Source organism: Chroicocephalus ridibundus, chromosome 15 (genome assembly GCF_963924245.1).
Source record: "Chroicocephalus ridibundus chromosome 15, bChrRid1.1, whole genome shotgun sequence".
NCBI lineage: Eukaryota > Metazoa > Chordata > Aves > Charadriiformes > Laridae > Chroicocephalus > Chroicocephalus ridibundus.
The window spans coordinates 11,880,372-11,899,230 of NC_086298.1; the positions used below are offsets into that span (position 1 = coordinate 11,880,372).

Consider the following 18,859-nt stretch of genomic DNA (forward strand, 5'->3'; position numbering starts at 1 on the left):
GGCAGGAGCACTGAGGGTGTTTGCAGGCAACCCGACGCCGTGCAGGAGGCGGCAGCCCCTGTGAAAGCGTTTCCGAGTGGTGCTTTGGGGCGGGCAGCCTGGCTCGCTCAGCCCGTGGCCTGATGGAGGGGGGGCGGGGGGGAGCCCCAGCAATATAGAGCACGGGAACTGGGTCACCGTGAGTTTTGTCCTATAGGAAATATGCTGGAAAGCCCTTCTCGGAAGTGGAGCAGTGAGATGAAAGCGAAGGAGGGCAGCTGCTGGGAGGGCTGGAGGATGGAGCGGAGGGGGATGCTCAAAGGCTGCGTGTACGAGCTTGTACGTGCTGGGGAGAGACGACTCGAGGTCCGCGCTGAGCCCTGTTGTTAAGAAACAAACTAAGGTCTGAATCTGCAGGTGCTGGCCCAAATGGACTGAATCGGGAAACCAGCTGAGAGTTTGCAAAAGCCCCTCTGTGTTACCTGCTCTGCATCACTTACCGCGCGGGGAAGCCTGGGGGCTGTGGCAGAGCAGCGTGGGTCTGTGATCTGTAGAGGCTCCGCTGTTGGCTGTGCGGGCTTGTATTTATTCAGCCAAGCGCCGATTGCAGAGTGGTGAAAAGAGATGGAGTAAGGGGTTTCCTGCAGCACCCAGTTCCTGCGCCCACCTCTGCTCCTGCGCCTGCTGAAGTCGATGGGACGTTTATAGCTGACATCAATGCAAAATGCTCAATGTGTTGTGAAAAGCTCTCACCGAGTTTGCCAAGTGTAAATTAACGATACTATTTTTTTTAACAAGTCACTCAATTGTTGGTCGTTTTCTTAAATCCCTTGCTTCTGGAGTCACGTGCATATAAAATAATTGCATTTTTCCAACAATTTCTAGTCCTTCAGGGGTACAGGAGAGAAACCTTGAGGGTATGATCTGCATGTTCCCTTTCGGCTCTGTGCTTAGAGGTAAATAAGTTATTTGTTTTGAATCTCACGATTTTCAAGGGCCTGGCCCCTGACGGCTGAGTGTTTGGGGTTAGCTGCGCTGAGCAAACATCCTGAGCTTGGGCTCCTGACCCCGCTTTGAGGGTTTTGCTTTTCAGACCCAGAAGGTTCCCAGGAGAGGAGAAAGGAAACTGGCGGGCTATTTTTAAACCCTCACAGTTGCCTTCCTGCCTTATATTATTTATTATCCATTATCAGAAGTGTTTCTCCCCTGAAACCATCTTTAGTGGTCAACCAAGGGACCAGTGAAAATTGCCCATCAAACAGAGCTGCATCTTTCTGTAGAGGTCAGACGAAGCTGGAGGATTTTCAAGGGCTTTGCCAACTGAAAATGAGTAGTGCTTTTATTTATTACGTGTACTCAGCCAGTGCCAAGCAGTTCCAGTGATGGGCCATAATTTCACTGCCCTAAGAGATAAACACCGAAGAAAAGCGTGGTCTCCCTCCCAAAGTCCATCCCTACAGCCCAGAGAGGTAACACCGATTTCTGCCAGAGAACCGGGAGCTGCCTCCCACTTCTGTATGTACCGAGTGAAACAGTGCGTGCAACCGATCTCATGTCATAGCACTTCTTGCACTGTCACGCGGTTGCTGCGTGGCGCGCCGGTGAGTCTAAGGACAGCTCTGTGTGGAGCATCGTCACATCCTTGCTGCAGCGGAGGCAGCTCCGGTGACCTGACTGGCACTGTGGGGAAACCTGGGCAGGGATCAGGGACGCGGCTCGGTGCCCGGGCAGTGTCAAAACCTGCATCGCCTCCAAGAGAGCATCCCGAAGGCGCGGGGCTGCCTCGGGCAGCACAAGGCCCTGGTGCAGGGCTGGGTCCCCTTTCCCAGGGTGTCCCGGGAAGTTCCCTTGACCCTCTGCCGCTCCAGATAAGCAGGAGAATAGCCCACATTGTCCCCGCTCATCTTCCTGCCTGGTAAACTTTCAAGTTTGAAGCATATCTCATCCCTGGCAGCTTTGTTAATCCTTTCCTGCCCGGGCAGGAGCTGCTGGTGCCCTCGGCAGAGCTGGATGTGTGAGCCTGGGCTCCGTGTTCTCATTGGAAATAAAGCCGCGGGGCTGGAAGGCCCCGGGAGGGTGATGTTATTTCAGCTGCTCGGGGAGCTGAGGCGTAAAAGTCTGGGTTTTGGTGTTGTCAGCAGCAACTGCCTGGACCCTGTGATACAGTTTATCGGCAGCGTGTGAGGAGGGGAAGGGAAGAGCCAGGGGAGGGTGAGAGCACGCTGTGCTCTGTGCGGGGGGATGATGAATGACAAAGTTTTGCCTGTTTCTCTTTGCCTCTGGAAACAAAATTATGTTGAGGGGCTTCAGCATCACCTCAGAGGCTCAGGGCCTCTTTAAAGCGGGATCTGCAGCCCCCCTGTCCCCCAGGCTCATCTCGCTCCCTGAGCCCCTGCGGGGCTGAATGCAGCTGCCCTGGTCCCTGCCGCCCCTTTGCTGCGCATCGGGGTCCTGGCACAGGGAAGGGGTCAGACCCTGCTCCCGGCACTGACTCGCTGCGGGGCTTCGGTCATGTCCCTTCATCTCCCTGGGGGACGCTGGCTGCTGCCCCCACGCTGACCGTGACCGTGTCACCCCCTGGAGTCCCCAGCTGTGGAGTGCGAAGGGACGGGCAGTTCTCTGAACACTGCGGCACTGTTGGTGGGGGCTGAGCTCATGTCATAAGATAAAACTTGTCTGTTCAGACAAAAACACGTGCTGTTAATATTCACGCACTTGAATTTAATACTTTTTCTTCGGGTGGTGGTGTGTGACCCCCAGACCGAGGTGCTGTCTGAACACCTGGTGAGACAAGGTGCCTCTTCCAGAGCCGCTGTCACCTGTGTGGCTTTGCTCCCCCCTGCCCCGAGCTAAAACCCCGGCCCTCGCCCCTCCAGCTGGCTCTCCAGCGAGCGTTGCCCCCCCTGTCCCCATCCCGGTGCCCCCCCGAAGCCTCACTCCTCCCGGCAGCTCCCCGTCCCCGCCGCCCGCAGCTCCCGCCCGCGTCTTTGTGGGGTTTTTCCCAGCTCGGCCGCCTCCCGCGGCTCCGTGTCCGCCCCCCCGCGCTCCGGCGGGGGCAGAGCCGAGCCGGGCCGGCCCCCGGGCGGGCGGAGGCGGCGGGAGGAGGAAATCCAGTGCCTGGTTTTGCAGCCTGGCCGGCTCCGTCCCGGCCCCGCGGTGACATCAGGCTGCTGGGCGGCGGGGGCGGCTGCGGGCTCCCGGCGCCTGCCCCGCTGCTGCGGGCGCTGCCGCCTCCCGACCCCGCCGAACCCTTCCCCCTGCGCGGCCGGCTCCCGATTCCCGGGAATCCATCCATCCGTCCGTCCGTCCGTCCCTCCCGTCCCCGTCCCGGGCATCCCCCCGGTGCTCCTCCCCGGTGCATCCCAGGGGCGCTGGCGGAGCGCGGCGCGGGGGATGCGGCGGTGCTGCCCATGGTGAGCCGCCGGCGGTCCCCGCCGCACCATGTCGCCGCCGCGGCCGCCCCCGAGAGGATGTTCGAGGGCTGCCGGCGGGCGCGGAGCCTCTGGGGCGGCGTGAGGCTGGAGGTGGCCGGGGAGAGCAGCCCCGTGGTGCTGCACAGCTTCACCCAGCTCGACCCCGACCTGCCGCCGCTGGAGGTGAGTGCCGGGGAGGGGGGTGGTTGGGGGGCATCACTGCTGCGATGAGTTTGGGGGGCTCAGCCCGCTGCATAGCGGGCCCCGGAGCGTTGCCCCTCTCTGTTTTGGCGTTCTCCGCCTCGCTGGCGGGCTGGCTACAGCAGGCCTGATGTTTGGTAAGGGGATGGCTGTGGGTAATCTGCGACACGCAGCACTCTTTCGTTTTAATAAATGGGTGGCCCCTGCTCAGTCTTTTTGCTCCGTGTCCCTGTGCCATTGACTGGCAGGCAGGCAGGCTGCCAGGCTCTCTGCTGGGAGAAACCAAAGAGACGCTCTCCCTCAAGGCAACCGGGGAAGGGGGCCAGTTGCTAAAACCGGGGGATTTTAATATTTTATTTGAGACTCTGGCTGCTGGAGGCAGGAGTCTGCTCAAATCTGAGCTGCTTGTAAAGGCTTCAGGCTTGTCCAAACCACAAAAGCGTCCTCTGGGAAGGTTACGATCACTGGGAGGACTTTGCTGGAGGATGCAAAATATTTGTGCTTCTTTGGATTCAACCTCGGGTGGTTCAGAGTCGGACTGGTCCCCTGGAGGTCTCAGCCTGAGCGGTTTGTTGATGGCAGTGGCGTGCGGCACCCGAAGGAATCTGAGTCAGAGCTGTGCCTTTTTTCTTAGTAATGGATGATCATCTTTGGCGTGCCAGGAATGTCATTGATTCTGAGCAAATGGTGTGTTAGGAGAAGCCTGGCTGGAGGAAGGTTTTGGTGTTCAGCGGTGGTGCTTTAACGGCAGGGTCTGAGCCCTGCGGGCTGGTGGTGCAGGGGTTAATATCAGCAAGGGTCAGCCAGTCTGGCTTTGCTGGGATTTAGAGCCAGCTGCAGATGTGCTTCTCTGCTCTGGATGCTTCCCGCTGGAGGCGGGGGGAAACACCACTAAACCCTTTTGAGTTACTCTGCAGATATCCGGGGAGGGCAGCCAGCATTTCAGGGGGCGATGGCTCCTTGTCCCGGTGCTAAACAATCTACCCCATAACCTGCGATGGAAAGTCTTGGTCAGCCAGGGACGGGAAGGGATTATCTCAGGCTCCGGCTGTATCGGTTCACCTCTGGCCTGGTGGCAGGGGCTCGTCAGCTCTGCCGAGAGTTCATGAAAACTCCATCCAGCTTATTTTTCCCCCTTTCCCCTCCCTGCTTCTCTCTCCTGGGGGTGGGCGTTCTGACATTGTTTGGAGTACATCATCTGGTTCGTGTTATGCCTGGCAGGAAGTCCAGCCTCTCCGGCCGCCGCACTCCGGGAGGCCGAGGGGGCCGCGCTTTTGGCAGGGAGAGCGAGAGGAGTGGGGAGGAAAAGAGGGGGTGATGCAGCGCGATGCAGCGCGCTGCTCCTCTCACCCTAGGCGAGAGGCTTGACACGCACGAGCCCACCCGTGCACCCCGGCCGGAGGCGGCTCCGGAGCTCAGGAAAGGTTTGGCAGCATCTTGGGTGATGTGGGCTGCAAAGGAAAAGTGAGGTGCTGAGGGTGGCTTTGTGTGGCCCCCGCCGGCACTGAGCAAGCCCCCGCTCACCTGAGCATGGCAGAGAGAGACGGCTGCCTGACAGACCTCCTCTGAAGTCGTCTTTGCCCACATTTCTGCTCTGTCTGTGGGTCTGTGCTGCGTAATGGCCAGAGCACAGGCCCAGCATCTGACCGCTTGGGCTTTCCTCCCGGCCCTGAACGACTTGCAGACAAATTCCTCCTTTCTCTGCACCATCCATTTGCAGGAAAAGGTGCATCCCAGAGCTGGGTATGGTGACCTGCTGTCTCCTGAGCAGCTTTGAGATGCTCGGAGAGCCGCTAAGCTCTAGTGTGTTCTCGTGCAAAGGGCTCCCCGTTGCTCTCTAAGTCCCCCCGGAATGGGTTGCGCTTGCCGGCATTGCAGTGCACGACTGGGGAAAGGAAAAAAAAATAAAAGAGTGTCAGTGTTGTGACAACTGTCCTGGCAGCAGCCTGGCGTGGTTATAATGCTTGGGTAGAGTTACTCTGCAAGACGCGCGCTAGGAGAAGAAGGGAGATTATTTGAATAAGAAACCCCCCCAGAGACCATCAGTGTTTTGCTAAGCCCCGTTAATAGCCCCGCAGCGCTGCCGCTGGTCCCTGGGACAGAGCTGGTTTCAGTGGAACTGGGCCAGCTTATGGGGTGGATGGTCAGGTCCCACAGGGAATAGAGGATCCCTGGAAAGCTGCTGGGCAGGTTGCAGGGAATGTGGATCTCGTCTTCCACTCCTCGGGCTGAGCCCCTGCGGATGTCAGCAGGGCAGACCTTTGCCTGTATCCCACAGCAACGGTATCGATCTCCCAGGCATCGCTTTGAGGTCCTGCTCGAGGTCTCATGGCCACGTGTTGCCAAGTGCTCTCGCCCTGATTTTAACCATAGGGAACGGAAAACTTAAGCTGACTGTCTCAAGCGACGGACCGGCTTTGCAGACCTTTTGCTTTGACCTTTCCAGTTCCAATCCATCCCAAATCAGCAGCGAGTGTCCGTCCTTCCTGTCCAGTGGCAGCTGCAAAGTGAATTTGGTGGTCCTCCTCCTGGACCTCCTGGTCCTTGCTGGATGAGCAGGCCATGGACCCCCCTGCAGATGGCACAGACTGAAGCTTTCACGAGGCTGATATTGCCGAACCTCTAGATAAGCGCCTGGGATGACAGATCCAAAAAAGCTTACGTCCTTGCTATTCTGGCTCCATTTGTTTTCTGAACAATTAGGAGATTTTCAGTTGCTAAATGCATCCTCGAAAACTTGAATTGCTCAGCCCAGATGCTTTGGAGGTCAGTGCTTGTTCTTTACAGCCGGGAAGGAGGCAAGGGAGGGGCAAAGATATTTCTTAAAGGCCATTTTCTTTTAGCTTCCTATGGTGCCTTTGGAAGAAGATCGTTTTCTCCCAGCCTGTTCTCCTCCCCCAGGCACAACCTGATATGGCCCTTGCAATTTGCCAGATGAACATCATCTGTTGGTATTTCTTGGATGGGGACCTACCTTCTGGCTCCCTTCCAGAAGGGTTTGGAGCCGGCAGTGAGGCCGGGAGCAGGCTGAGATGCTGATTGTTGGTGGCTGCTGCAGGATGGGAATAGCAGAGGTGGGAAGGATTTTTTAATTATTATTTGATATGGTTGGAGAGAAGCTGGAGAGACGTTTCTAAATGTGTTTGCCTAAGGATCCTCTTACTTGGAGGCTGCCGTGCCAGGTTTCCATAGGGGTGGGAAACCTCCAGCATTGGGATCTCGCTGAGGTTTTAGTGGATTCAGTACCAGGCTGGCAACCCTGGAAACTGAAATCTTTGTTTATCCAGAGACCAGATGGTCAACAACCCCCCGCCCCGGGCCACCCCCACGCCCCGGCTTCACTCCTGGGGTTCCCTGCAATGGGGGAGGCAGGAGGTCCCGTGCTGCAGTTTGGGGCGTTCCAGCCCCCCCCGATCACACTATTCCTCATCTACAGCCACCTGTTTCCTAGCCGTCGGGGTGGGATTATGGGGCAGGGGCAACCGAGTGCAATCTCTGAGGATTTCCAGGGGAAAATTGCCTGGATTTGGGGTGCGGCGAGCAGAAAGAGCATCAGGCCGGCTACGCCTGCGGGGACGGGTCTCACTCCGCTGGCGCTGCTGTTTCGGAGCTGGGGGGGTTGGCCGTGACCACACCACAATGGGGGCCAGAGCACCGTCTGTTTTTAGGGCCACCTGAGTTGGTCTGGCCGTGGAAGGGACTTCACCACTAGCGGCTCCTCCATCACCCTTCCCGGCTCTCTAGTTGCCAGCCGCTCTGTCCCCTGAGGCGTGTGTGATTGAAGGAGCAGGGGGCTCATTTAGGTCACCCTAGACCACATTTAAAGGCTGGGCATCCCCTGCTTGTACGTTCTCTAACGCCGTTATCTCCAGAGCTGCCTAGCGGCTTGTTTTCAAGCGGCTGTGTTCCTTTTATTTAAATATCTACTTGTGGCAGGGCTGTTTCAGTTCTCAAATATTTCCTCATCTCCCACGGACCCAGCAAGAGGGGGGAAAAAAATGCCGTTGCTAAGGAGCGGGATTTGGATACAAAGCTGGCCGAGCTGCTGGCGGGGGGCCCGGGGGGCTCCTGCGCAGCTCGTGGCGGGTCAGAGTTTGTGCATCCCTTCGGTGGGACGGCACCTGCGGGGTCTTGGGTGGGGGTGGGTCCGGATTTGGAGCATTGCTTGGGTTTGGGGAGAAAGAGCTGAGTTGTGGGGCTCATACCCTCCGTAGATTAATTTGTTTGTCCCGCGTGGGGTGCTGGGTTAGACCCGGCAGCAGCATCCTTGGCCTGTCCAAAACGCGTGTCGTTTGCTGCGGGGGTCTTTGGGGCCTTCATTCTGCAGCGGGAAGCATCCGTAGGCTGAAGGATGAAGCTGGCATGAGGGCTCTTACGAGGAGGGACTTGGTGCCCAGGGAAACCTGCTGAACATCACACGGAAACTGTATTGCAGCCTCTGGCTGGAGCGAGCCTGCCCGGGAAAACTGGCAGCAGGGGAAGAACCGAGCTGTTTGGCTACTTCAGTTGTCGGTTTGTCTCGCTCCTGTCCCCGTGTGGGGACTCACCCGCACACCACGGCAGCCCCAGCCCGCCTGGCTCGCAGAGCTTCCCTAAAGAGCTTCCCTAGAGATGCATTTGGACTTTGCTCTGGAGTCGTTAGGCAAAGAGAGCGCTGAGCTCCGGCACGGAGTAATCCCGGCCGCTCCCCGGGGACTCTGCCTCCCAGGCTGGCCTTCTGGATGGAGACAGGGGAGGGGACGGGAGCAGGGGCAGAGGCGCGAGGGAGCTGCACCGCGAGCCTGCCCTGAGCCCACGCCGGGGCTGCCACAGGGGTGGCTTTGCTCGGTGTAATTTGGTGTTTGCAGAAGGGCTTTTGTGGATGGGCCTTTTGTTCTTTTCACACCTGGGAACAGCTCTCCCAGAGGTGAGAAGTCCTTTCCTAAACCTCTGCGTGGGCCATGCCGCCGCGTGGGCTGTGCCAAGCAAACAGCGGTCTCTTTTGGTTACGGTGAAGTGACAACTCTGCAGCACCTAAAACCTCTGTCCCTCCTCAGCTGATTTTGTTTGTTTTGTTTTTATGGTGTTATGCAAATAAACTCTCAAATCTTCGGTTATGTACCTGGGGCTGCGTTGGTACAGGTTCTTACAGGGCAGCGCTTTTGCATTAGGTAACCGCCGAGAGTTTCTCTCCCGCATACCTGAGGGTCAGGAGTTATGTGACAGCTAAATGTCAGTGGAGATTAAGCGCGGGCAGAGGCACATGCGTGGCCCATTTCACTTGCATAGCTTGACAGCAGTGGGTTTGTTTCCATTGCACGGTTGGTATTTCGATGAGCCCTGCTGTCAGAAACACGCTGGGATGGGGCAGGGCACCTGCCCGCTCCGCGCGTGGGGTGCTGGGTGCCCGTGGAGCGGGGCCGGTGGCCACGGCTGCCTGGCGAGCCCCGGGGTCGGCAGAGGCAGGATGGAGGTGGCTCCAGCTGCCAGGCACCACCCGAGTCCTCCGAGCTGACAGGGGAGGAAAAAACTTGCTTTAACTTGCAAACAGAGCAGATTGGAGAGGAAACTCATCGGAGGCAACTTCATCTGGAATGCTGAGGCATTATTTTTAGAGCGGCTTTTCTGTCGGCTAACCACACTTTAACAAACAGCAGCTGAGCTGAGGGCCTGTGTGGAAACCTGCTTTTCAAAGGGTTTTGCTACCCATCTTACCAGAACTTCTTTTCATGCGATGGAGCAAAACCACGCGGCCTTTCCCCGCTCTTTGCAGTGGTCGGGTCTCCATGGAGACTCGCAAGCCGAGAGCTGTGCGAGGCTCCCCACTCCGGCCTCCAGCGTCCTCGTTTGTGAAGTGATGTGTTTGGTTTGGGTTGGCTTCTTAGAGTTGGAAGTAATTTCAGGAAACCATCGTTTGGCCACGCTGGGCAAAGCGAAGCACGTTGCCCGAGACTGGCAGGGTCAAAACTCAGCTGCGGGAAGTGAACGAGGATGCTGAAGCGCGCACCTTCGCGTGGTAGCGGGGTTCGAGTCCCAAACCTCACCTTCCAGTTTAGGGCAAAACCCCAGGGATTTTGTTCAAAGACACTTGCCTAAAAGGCTCAGCGGGTGGCTTGCTGCTGGCTAGGTCTGGCCCTGTGCATCAGAGCAGCAGCAGAGACAGTGATCTGCGGGCACTGGAGGATGTGGGGGGTGTTAACTGGGGCCGATGGTGTCACCCCCATTCCTCCAATGCTGCAACCCCAGTGATAACTGCAGGCTTTTCAGAGCAAGGCTAATGCTTGGTTTGGTTTATCACCTTAAAGCAGCCCAGCTTTTCTCCAAACGTTGCTATTTGTTTGCTTTTGGTTCTCTTTTTTTAATGGATATTTGGTTCCAGCTGCAGTTCTGCTGGTCGGGACCCCTTGGCCGGATCCCCGCGCTGAGCAATGCGGCGGCGGTGCCCGTTGCTGGTGACTGTCACTGGGATTACTGGGTTTCTAGATGATGCCGTTTACTAGATTCAGTCCCAGTTGCGACAGTGGGAACTGGCATTAAGACGGGCCAGGCTGGTCCCTCCCTCGCAGCACGCTGGGGGTGACTCAGAGCGTAGCTATGGCTCACGCCAGTGTCATAACAAACACGTATTCCCTGAGGTGCTTCTTGGGGAGGGGGGGGTATCCCACAAACTCCATCTCTCCCAGTCCTCATTCCTATGGATTTCAGCATGTTCCTCAGCAAAACTCGGCTGTGAGAGGATGGGGCTGTTTGAGGCTTGGCCTGTCTTAGTCCAGGCAACGTCAAAGGAAAGGAGCCGGGAAGGAAGGTGGGCACCTCTGCCCCCTTCACACTGATGTTGCCCCATGGTCATTGTGCACATCATCGTGCCCCCAAAGCATTTTAAATGGGAGGGCGAGCTGCAGGGATGCTCAGCTGCGGCTGGTGATCCCGGGGGATGAACGGGGCAGGGTGGCAGGAACAGACGAGTCGGGGTGGGAGCGTGCCTGTGCTGGCTCGCCAAAGTGCCATGGCCAGGGGGATCAGGCTTCCTCGGGTGGTGTTTCACCTGCCATGAAAGAGCATGAGGGAACGCTTGCCTGCAGACGCCTGCAGTGACCCAGTGATAGGCTGAAATCCCAATGCCCGATGTGCCCGAGCAGATGCAGGTGCGCTGCTGCAGATGCTGGTATGTCTCGTCATCAGCCATTGCTGGAGAAGGGCTGTGTCTTCGGGAGAAAACATGGTCCCACAAGTCTGTGCTGAATCAGGGTCGGTGGGAAGGCGGAACAGCCCTGCGGGCAGCTGCCTGCTCCCTCCCTGCCACCCCCGGGGTCCGGCTGCCTGCAGGTCCCACTCTGGCTGATGCTTGGACGTGGTCCACGGCAGGACCCTCACCTGCAAGTGCAGGGCTGAGGGTGCGAGGAGGGAACTCATCCCACCATCCTGGCTGCCCGCGCCCTGCCTGGACCCACGTTCCTCGTACCACAGCCGCTCTCCACCCTCTGGATGTGCAGGATCCGGCACACCCAGCTCTCAGGGCAGGGCTCGGGTCCAAATCTCACTGCTTGGGTTCCCGGTGTGCATGTTCAGGCACTTGACAACAGCTGGATTTTTTTTTAAATTTTTTTTTCAGTTGTTTTCTCCCCAAAGGTGCCAATTAAACTGAAGCTCTCAGTTGCTTTAGCTGTGGAAATCAGACTTAGTTGACTGAGCATCCTGATTGCAGGCCCCCCAGGTGTCGGCTTGTCGACTCCTGCCCCTGTACCTGCTTGTGTAGCACCTCCTGCCTCGTGTACACCTATTTGAGTAATGCTCTGAAGGGGAGATTTTCTTGATTACAAAGCAAAAGTGCTTGCTCTTCCCCCATCCAGCTTCCCACAGGCGCCCCGGGGAGGGGAACAAGTAGGGGGTCCATGCAAGAGGAGAATCTCTCCCAGCCCTTCCCCGGAGCGAAGGGGATGCCCTGAGACCCGCAGCTGGGATGCGGTGGGACACGCTGGGGTGGTGGGTGTCAGGAAAAGGCTGGGATCAGCCGGGCTGAGCTCGGCGCGGGGCAGCCCGGGAACACACCAGCAGCAAATGGAGGGCTCCTACGTCATCCCGGCCGGGGTGGGAGTCGGGCGCGAGGGACACGGCCGCAGAACAAAGGCTGGCATTTATTGCTCCCGTCCTTTCACCGGCAGCCCCTCGCTGCCTCCCCGCGCTGGATTGTTCCTGCATTTTCTCTGCTTCAGCTGTTTACTGGGTCACCCTGATGCAGACACGCACACAAAGAGCGAGCCATCCGGCGAGGCTGTGCCTCTGCCACCGGCACCACGAGCCCCTCTCCGGCCCCGGAGCACAGTGGTGCCATTGAACCGGGCTGGGAGAGAGCCCGAGCCTCTGCCCCGGGGTCAGGCTGGGCCGGGGGCATCCGGAGCCCCCCCGGCATCCTCCTCTGCAGAGACTGGGGAGACGGGATTTTCGGGAGAGGGACCCGAGAGGTCTGGGCTTGTCGGCTTTGCCCACGCTTCCATCGCACCAGCTTTAAACAGAGGGAATGCGAGTTGACGTAAGGCAGTGTAAACACATGGGTGGACACATTTATTTCTCGAGGGCTTATTTTGGTTCAGCTTATCTAGAGGATGTGTCTGAGCTAAATCGAAATTAACCTTGTTCAAATTGAAACGCAGGGTGACGGCACAGTTACCGTAAGCCAGACTGCAGCCAGACAGGGCCGTGGCTTTTGGGCAGCCTCCAGGGTGTCCATCCCAATCCGTGCACCGTCAAAACGGCAGAAAGACAGGGCTCTGCTTTCTCTTCCCTCTGTAAGCTACAGCAGGTGAGTTAGCGCCTAGGCAGTCGTTTACAGCTTATCCAGCCTGCTCGGGAATGGTGTGTGGTGAAGCTCCCTGGGAATGCTGGCGTGGGGCTGGCGGGATGGTTCAGCCCAGCACAAGGAGCTGAAAGCCGCCTCCTGATGTTTTGGGCTGATGTTTTACGCCTGGCATTTGCTGGAGCCGTGGTTGTTGTGCTGCTGTTTCTGCATATCCCACAGGCCTTGCTGGTGCCGCAGGTGTGTGCCCAGGTGTGAGCTTCGTACATGCGGGTCAGGTACGTGCTACGGGGGAGGTTTGACAAAAGAAGGTGGGTTTAGAGCGGCAGATACTTCTTACAATTAAATTTTTGGCTGGCTGGACTGGCACGTGGGCTACGAGCTGAGAGCAGGAGAAGATTTATTCAAGGCTTTGCGTCTCTGAGAATGTGAAGACTGGACTTTTGGGGTAGATGAACTCACTAGCTTGCAGGGGCTGATACGTGCGAGGGACAAGCGCTGCCCTGGAGTTGCGACAACGGCCAAGCCTGTGTGTTCTGGTTAGCACGTGTAAAGACATAGCTGGCGTTTCAGGAGCGAGCGTACCAGTTGGTTTCAAGGTACGTCAGCTCTGAATGCCAACCTCATCGCCATCCCTTTCCAGATACATACAGCAGTATTTCGTGCCGCAGAAATAACACGCCTGGGGTAAAAGGGCCCAGATTCAGCAGTGGAATCAATAGGGTAACACTAGATCAGGAGGGCTTGAACCGTACCCCTTTGGGACACGCACCTGCTTTTCTTTGCATTTGAACAGGGCACTGTAGAGCCATCGTGTTGCATGTGACTTACGGGTGGTACTGTACGCACACACACAATCCATTTTTGAACTTGTTTCCATTATGCTTTTTGCAGATTTTTCTGTTCCATCTTGGTAAAATACAGACCTTTGTTCTGAGCTGAAATGACTTACTATGAACCGCTCTATCTTTATTTAACCTTACAAAGCAATATGTATTAATTTTTTATACGCCAGTTTTCACCAGTCATGTCGTTATGGTTTCACTTCCAGTAATTACGCTCCGGGCTCTAGGCGAGTTTGTAGCGGAGCAATTGCTCTGTAAGCGAAGGCCAGCTGCGTCCCTCGTAGGCAAGCCTGACGCTGTGTAGGCGTTGGCGCTGAGCATGGATGCTGCCGAAACGCACGCCGAAGCGCTCACGAACACAAAGCTAAGGACTGTGGAGCAAGAGCTAGAAGTGCTGTGTCGGCGGGATCTTTTTTCCATCAACTTAGAGAGGAAGCAAAACCTGCTGCACTCAGTTTTCTTCTAACCTTCAGCAGCCTGCGAAGGGAGCCCATCCCAGCACATCCCCTGCTAGGAAACACAAGGGAAGTCCTGCGCCGGTGGGGTTCTCACATAGGATGCGAATGTCTAGAGGTGCTGGTGGTCTTTTCTACTCCCGGCTGTAGGAAACACAGGGTTTGGAGTTAAACAGTCATCTCTGGCATCTGTGGCACTGCCAGTTGCAGATTAAGTTTGTTTTTCCCCGGGGAGTCTCTGCAGCAAGGCCGATCCCCCAGCACCAGCATCAGCCCCTGCGTCAGGGGGCCTGATCCTGCCCCTTGGGGGCCGGGAGGCGTGGAGTGGACACGGAGCGACTTTGCAGATCTTTGACTCTTGGTTTCCAGACCATAAAAAGAGCAAAAAAGTCTCTATGTGTGAGAAGGCTCTTAGTTTTCTTTAAAAGCAAAACAAAAGCAAACGGGGGAGGAATCCTGTGTATCTGCTCTGTCTCTTTTCTGGACCCGAGCGCTGAGCTCCTAATCCTCGCTCCAGCCACTGACTCACTGCGTGCGAGTCACAAGATGCCTTTGTAACCGATCCGCCAGCCGCTGCTTTCTCTTATTCCTAAGCTGCGAGGGTGGAGGAGGCTGCCTTTTAATATTGTCTCTAACCCCTCTGGGTTACGGACCCAGGACCCCAGCAGGTTACAGACCTGCTGCCAACCTCGGGCAGCCCCAGACCCCGAGGGGGGAGGTGTAAAATCCCCACAAGAGGGGTGACGTGTCCCCTCCCTCTGCCCCGTCCCGTTGGGTGATGCACGGCCCCGGGGCTGTTCCCCGCGGGCGCTGGGTGCAGCTTTCCATGGCTGAAACACCTGAAGCAGAGGGAGAGCGGAGCTCAGGGTGTCAGGAAAGCGCGGGTGCAGAGCCCAGCAGCTGATGGGGCGAGAACAGGCTCTCAGCTGTCGCCGCTGTCTTGGTGTCCTGGCAAAAACACCCCCTTTTCATAGCGGGTTTAAGTTTAGCTTCTGGCCCTTTTTCTGTTCTTTTCCTGTTTCCCCCCTTTGTCGCTGTGTTTTAATGGGCTGTTGGAATCGGTCCTGGTTTGAGGCGGCTCTGGGCAGGCAGGAAGGAAGGCGGAGAGTGCTGAAAAGCCAAAGGAACCACGTCCATCTGCCGAACAGCCCTGCGCAGGGAGCAGTGCCCAGGGCAGGGGGCAGCCGAGCTGCCGCGGGGGACTCGAGCTCTGTGGGCAGCAACAGGAACGCGGCTCGGTGGGAATGGAGACAGCGGGACGTCAACTTGCCCGAGGCCAGCGTTGGCTGGAGAGGACCATCGTACCCCAGTGCCACCACGGCCATTGCTGGGATGGTGTTGGGGAGCAAGAGTGCTCCTGCCCTCCATGGGGCTGCTAGTCCAAAGCACGTGCCGTGGGTCACCAGGGTAGGCGGGCGCCAGCACGGGGCACCTTTCATTCCCCTGAACACAGCGGGTATTCGGCAGCTTCCTCACTGGCCTTGGGTAGTCTCTGTCACCTTCCTGAGCGCAGCTGGGGGAAGGAAACTGCCGAAGAGTGTGCGGAGCGGACGGGACGATCGTGACCGGCGGAGCCGTGAGGGAGCATCCACTGTGGGGCTTTTTGCCTGGAAGTCCCCGTGAGGAAGGGTGTTGTGCTGCGTGCACTTATTTTGGATGCGTAGGACAGACGGTACTTCTGCTTTTGCGGTCTTTATCTTTGCTTCACGGAACTGCAGTTGTTTTCCTTTCACTAGATGGGGGTGGCTTTTTTCCTGTTTCCTTTTACATAAAGCCCTACGCTTCGGTTGACATAAGAGGCCCCAAAGCGACTGCAGTTCGTTGCACGGGTTCGGGATTTTCTCCCAGGAGTGAAACGAAAGTTAATTCGGGGTTTGTGTCAACTGTGGAGGACGTGGTCCTTGGTGGAGCCGGTTCCTTTCGTTTCTGGAAAGGCCTGTTTCCCGTTACCGGTGGGAAGGGGTTGTTCTGAGAAGGGACTGGGGATTGCAAAGACCAAACCCCACTTTCTGTTTCTGGCTTTACCAGCTTCCATCAAGTCCTTTCAAACTTGTGCAAACACGGAGCTTCAGTGCGAAACTCCTGGTGATGTCCCTGAGGCTCCGCTCTGCCTTTTCTTGTCTCATTAGCCAGCGAGAGTGTTAATTCCCAAGTGACGCCGGTTCCCAGCTTCCCATGGGCAGGGTTAGCGTCTGCTTCTCTCTCGTGGCTGGTAGCAACAGCCCTTGAAATCACAGTGCAGAGATGCTGTGGGTGCCGTGTTGTACCTGTCTGTAGAACAGGCGTTTTGTGTAGCCCAGCCGAAAGGGAACAGAGCAACACGAACATCTTGATCTTTAAACCAGCTGTTGTCCAGGGAGCATCAGTAAAAGCACTTTAAGCAGTTTTGCCTCTTCCACGTGTGCTGAAATTAATACCTTTTTCCAATCACAGTTCATTATTTTGTGTCTTTGGAGGCCAATGTGCTAACCCAGGGCACGTGGGACCAGAGCGCTTAAGTCCTGGTAATTGTTGGATAATTGTCTGTGTGTAACGTGCAGGGATGCTGTCATGCTCACGCTTAATCCCGTACTTTGCTCCTGTCTTACTAAAACCACCTTTGTGACTGATCTCAAACACTTTCTAAAATGCAGATCCCTAGCCAATATTTTGCTTTGCTGCTTGGCTTTCGCGTTTTCCCCTCCCTTCAGCCGGCGAGAAGAGTCGAAGGCCGATTCCCTGCTGCTCTCTGCCGGGCTCCTGCGAGGGTCCCTCGCACCGCAGCCCTTCCTCCAGGCTCGCAAACCTTGGCTACGTCTTAGAGCTCGTTATTAAACCTCCATGTGAAGACGTGGGGTTCGGCACCACGCCGTGTACTAGAACATTCACCAGAGAGTAGAGGAGTTTATTGCACGGAGCAGGAATTCCTCCCCGGTGTAGTCACCAATGCTTTGAACTCTCCGTGGGGAGCTCGCTCACGCAGCCCGGGGCTATCTGCACTTGGAAGAGGCCCTCTCTAAAACCAGGCGAGCCATCTGGTGCAGACCTCCAGTTTCATATTTCAGGGGATGAACTCCCGCAGAGTTCACTTACGGCTGCTTTTGCAAAAGCCTCCGACTCTGCAGAATTGGGCGTCTCATACCCCTAAGTTAAACATGTGGTTTCTCCTTGTGCCCCTCCATCGAGAGGCCTTTTCCTGCTGCATGGAGAGGAGCAGGATTGCACACTGAGCTGGAGAAATCATGGTCAAATGTTCATTTTCTGTGTCATCCCTTTTGTGCTGCCCATCTTGGAATGCGTTGGATCTCACTTTCCGGGCTGCGGAGTCTGTTCTGTATGAGTTTGGTGGAAGGTGTCAATGCCGTAACCGTCGACATGCTCCAAGTTAGTGCTTTCACAGAAAAGCTTTACTGGATCTTGTTGCAGCCATTTAAAGCGCTGTCGGGGGCTGCTGGACGCATCTCTCCTACCACCGCGATGCAGCAAGCAGAAGGGACGTTCAGCTGTATCTCTGCCGTGGCGCGGTGCTCAGTTATTCAGGTTGAACCACTGATGGAGGAGGGTTTGCACGCGGGTGCTGGGCTGTGGTGGTGCTGGCTGAGGCCCGACTCGCTTTCCCTTCTGTTGTGAGGGGCAGAAAACTCTAGCAGATGTGTAGGGCAGACAACGGGGAGCTGTAGTGGTAATATTTACCCACACTTGTCTGTCAGAGCTCTTTAGAGACTATTTTGAAGACATTCGTCTTTGGTTGACTTGCTGGAAACCCTTGTGTGCGTGCCAGACTTAGGATCGCAGGGTCCTTGGTGGCCAGCACGTACGTAAGTCACAGGCCGAGGTTCTGTGTCTCTCCCCGCCCTGCTCCCACCCCGTGTCTCCTCGTCTGCGAAGGCAGAAACGTGCGTTTGGGGCAGGTGTTGGAGTGGGACTTCACTGGCTCCGTCCTCCTGCTGCTGCTTTTTGCTTCGTTGGTTTTTAACCAACATGTGCGGAATGCACAATCAGCGTCTTGGAGAAGCAGCGGTAGGAAAGAGGAAGCTCACGCAGAATATAAATAGCCAAATTTTAAAATGTACCAGTGTAGCAGCTCGCCTGGCTCTTGGCATGAGCCTGGCTGAAGACTGCTGGGAAGCCGCGTACTTCGTGTGTGGTTTGCAAAGGGGGAACTTTGGGGGATATCGCACAAGTCAGCAAGACAAAAAATGAATGAATCTGACAGTTTTGAATATGGGAAGGAAACAAAATTTGCGTCTACGCACATCAAAATTGGGTGTATCCGCTGCACGTGACACGAAATACAGAGTGAAAACCCCTGCACGGTTACGGCAATACTTTCCACTGTAGTTGCACAGCAGCTGCCAATGATTCATGGGTTGATCCTGGGACATTTTGTCCTCCCGTATGATTTGATTTCTTTATTAATTTAATTGCATCTCCCCCAACATCAGATTTTTCCTGGTATTTGTGCCTGGGGTTTACAACTGCCCGGCTAAATCTCTTTTCTGAGTTAGGCTGCACGGGGGTCTGGTCCCGCCGGACCCAGAGCTTTCCTCCAGCCCAAGGTCAGCCTAACGGGAAGATCCGCAGGGTAGGGCTGCTCGGCAGGTTGGGCAGTAAAGCCTGGGAGAGAGCACGGGAGGGCTGATGTGAAGCACCGTCGGTAGCGATCCCCCTTCTCTGTCACCGCCCCTTGGGCTCGCGCGCTCAAGAGGCATCTACTGCTGTCACTTCTGGAGGGCAGCACATAGCTGTGGGCACCAGCGTCTGGGGGTCTCTCAGGAGAAACTGGGAAGAGTTCCCACAGCTTTTCTTTCTTTTTGTTGGAAACGGCACCTCTAGCTGGAAGAAAGACAACTTGACTGACTTGGGCTCAAGTTAGGTACCATCACTGTAGGTGGCTGATCCAGACGGACGCGAGGCGTTGCCAGTGCCGGCAGCTCTCCCGAGGCCGTGCCAGGCCCTCGATTCCCAGCTGAGGTGTCTCTGCTTGTGGGGTCGGGGGTGACTCACCTGTCTCAGGAGCACCTCGTTCCTATGAATTTTGGTGGAGAGATTGAGAGGTGATGGGGGAGAAGCCCAGCTCTCTCGGCTCCTGGTGCCTTTAGCTGCACACCAAGCTCACCTTCCCCTCGCTCGTGTGTTTAAATGGCTTCGTCTTCCCTGCGGCCATGGGCGGCCGCTCTGGGGGGGCTCCCAGCGTGGACGTGACGTGGGGCT

The 18,859-nt window shown here is 56.6% G+C and overlaps 1 protein-coding gene across 6 annotated transcripts in view; it reads left to right on the top strand.

Moving 5' to 3' along the window:
• Positions 1–18,859, top strand: part of RALGDS (ral guanine nucleotide dissociation stimulator) — a 63,398-nt gene that overhangs the window by 33,236 nt on the left and 11,303 nt on the right. The window contains exon 1 of one of the 6 annotated variants that reach the window (XM_063352938.1): positions 3,082–3,575. The exons of 4 other annotated variants lie outside the window; for them this stretch is intronic. In XM_063352938.1, the coding sequence (XP_063209008.1) occupies positions 3,390–3,575 (186 nt within the window). In that variant the 5' untranslated portion in view covers positions 3,082–3,389. Of the gene's footprint in view, positions 1–3,081; positions 3,576–18,859 lie in introns of those variants that run through there. One more of the 6 variants, XM_063352939.1, reaches the window with a different exon arrangement.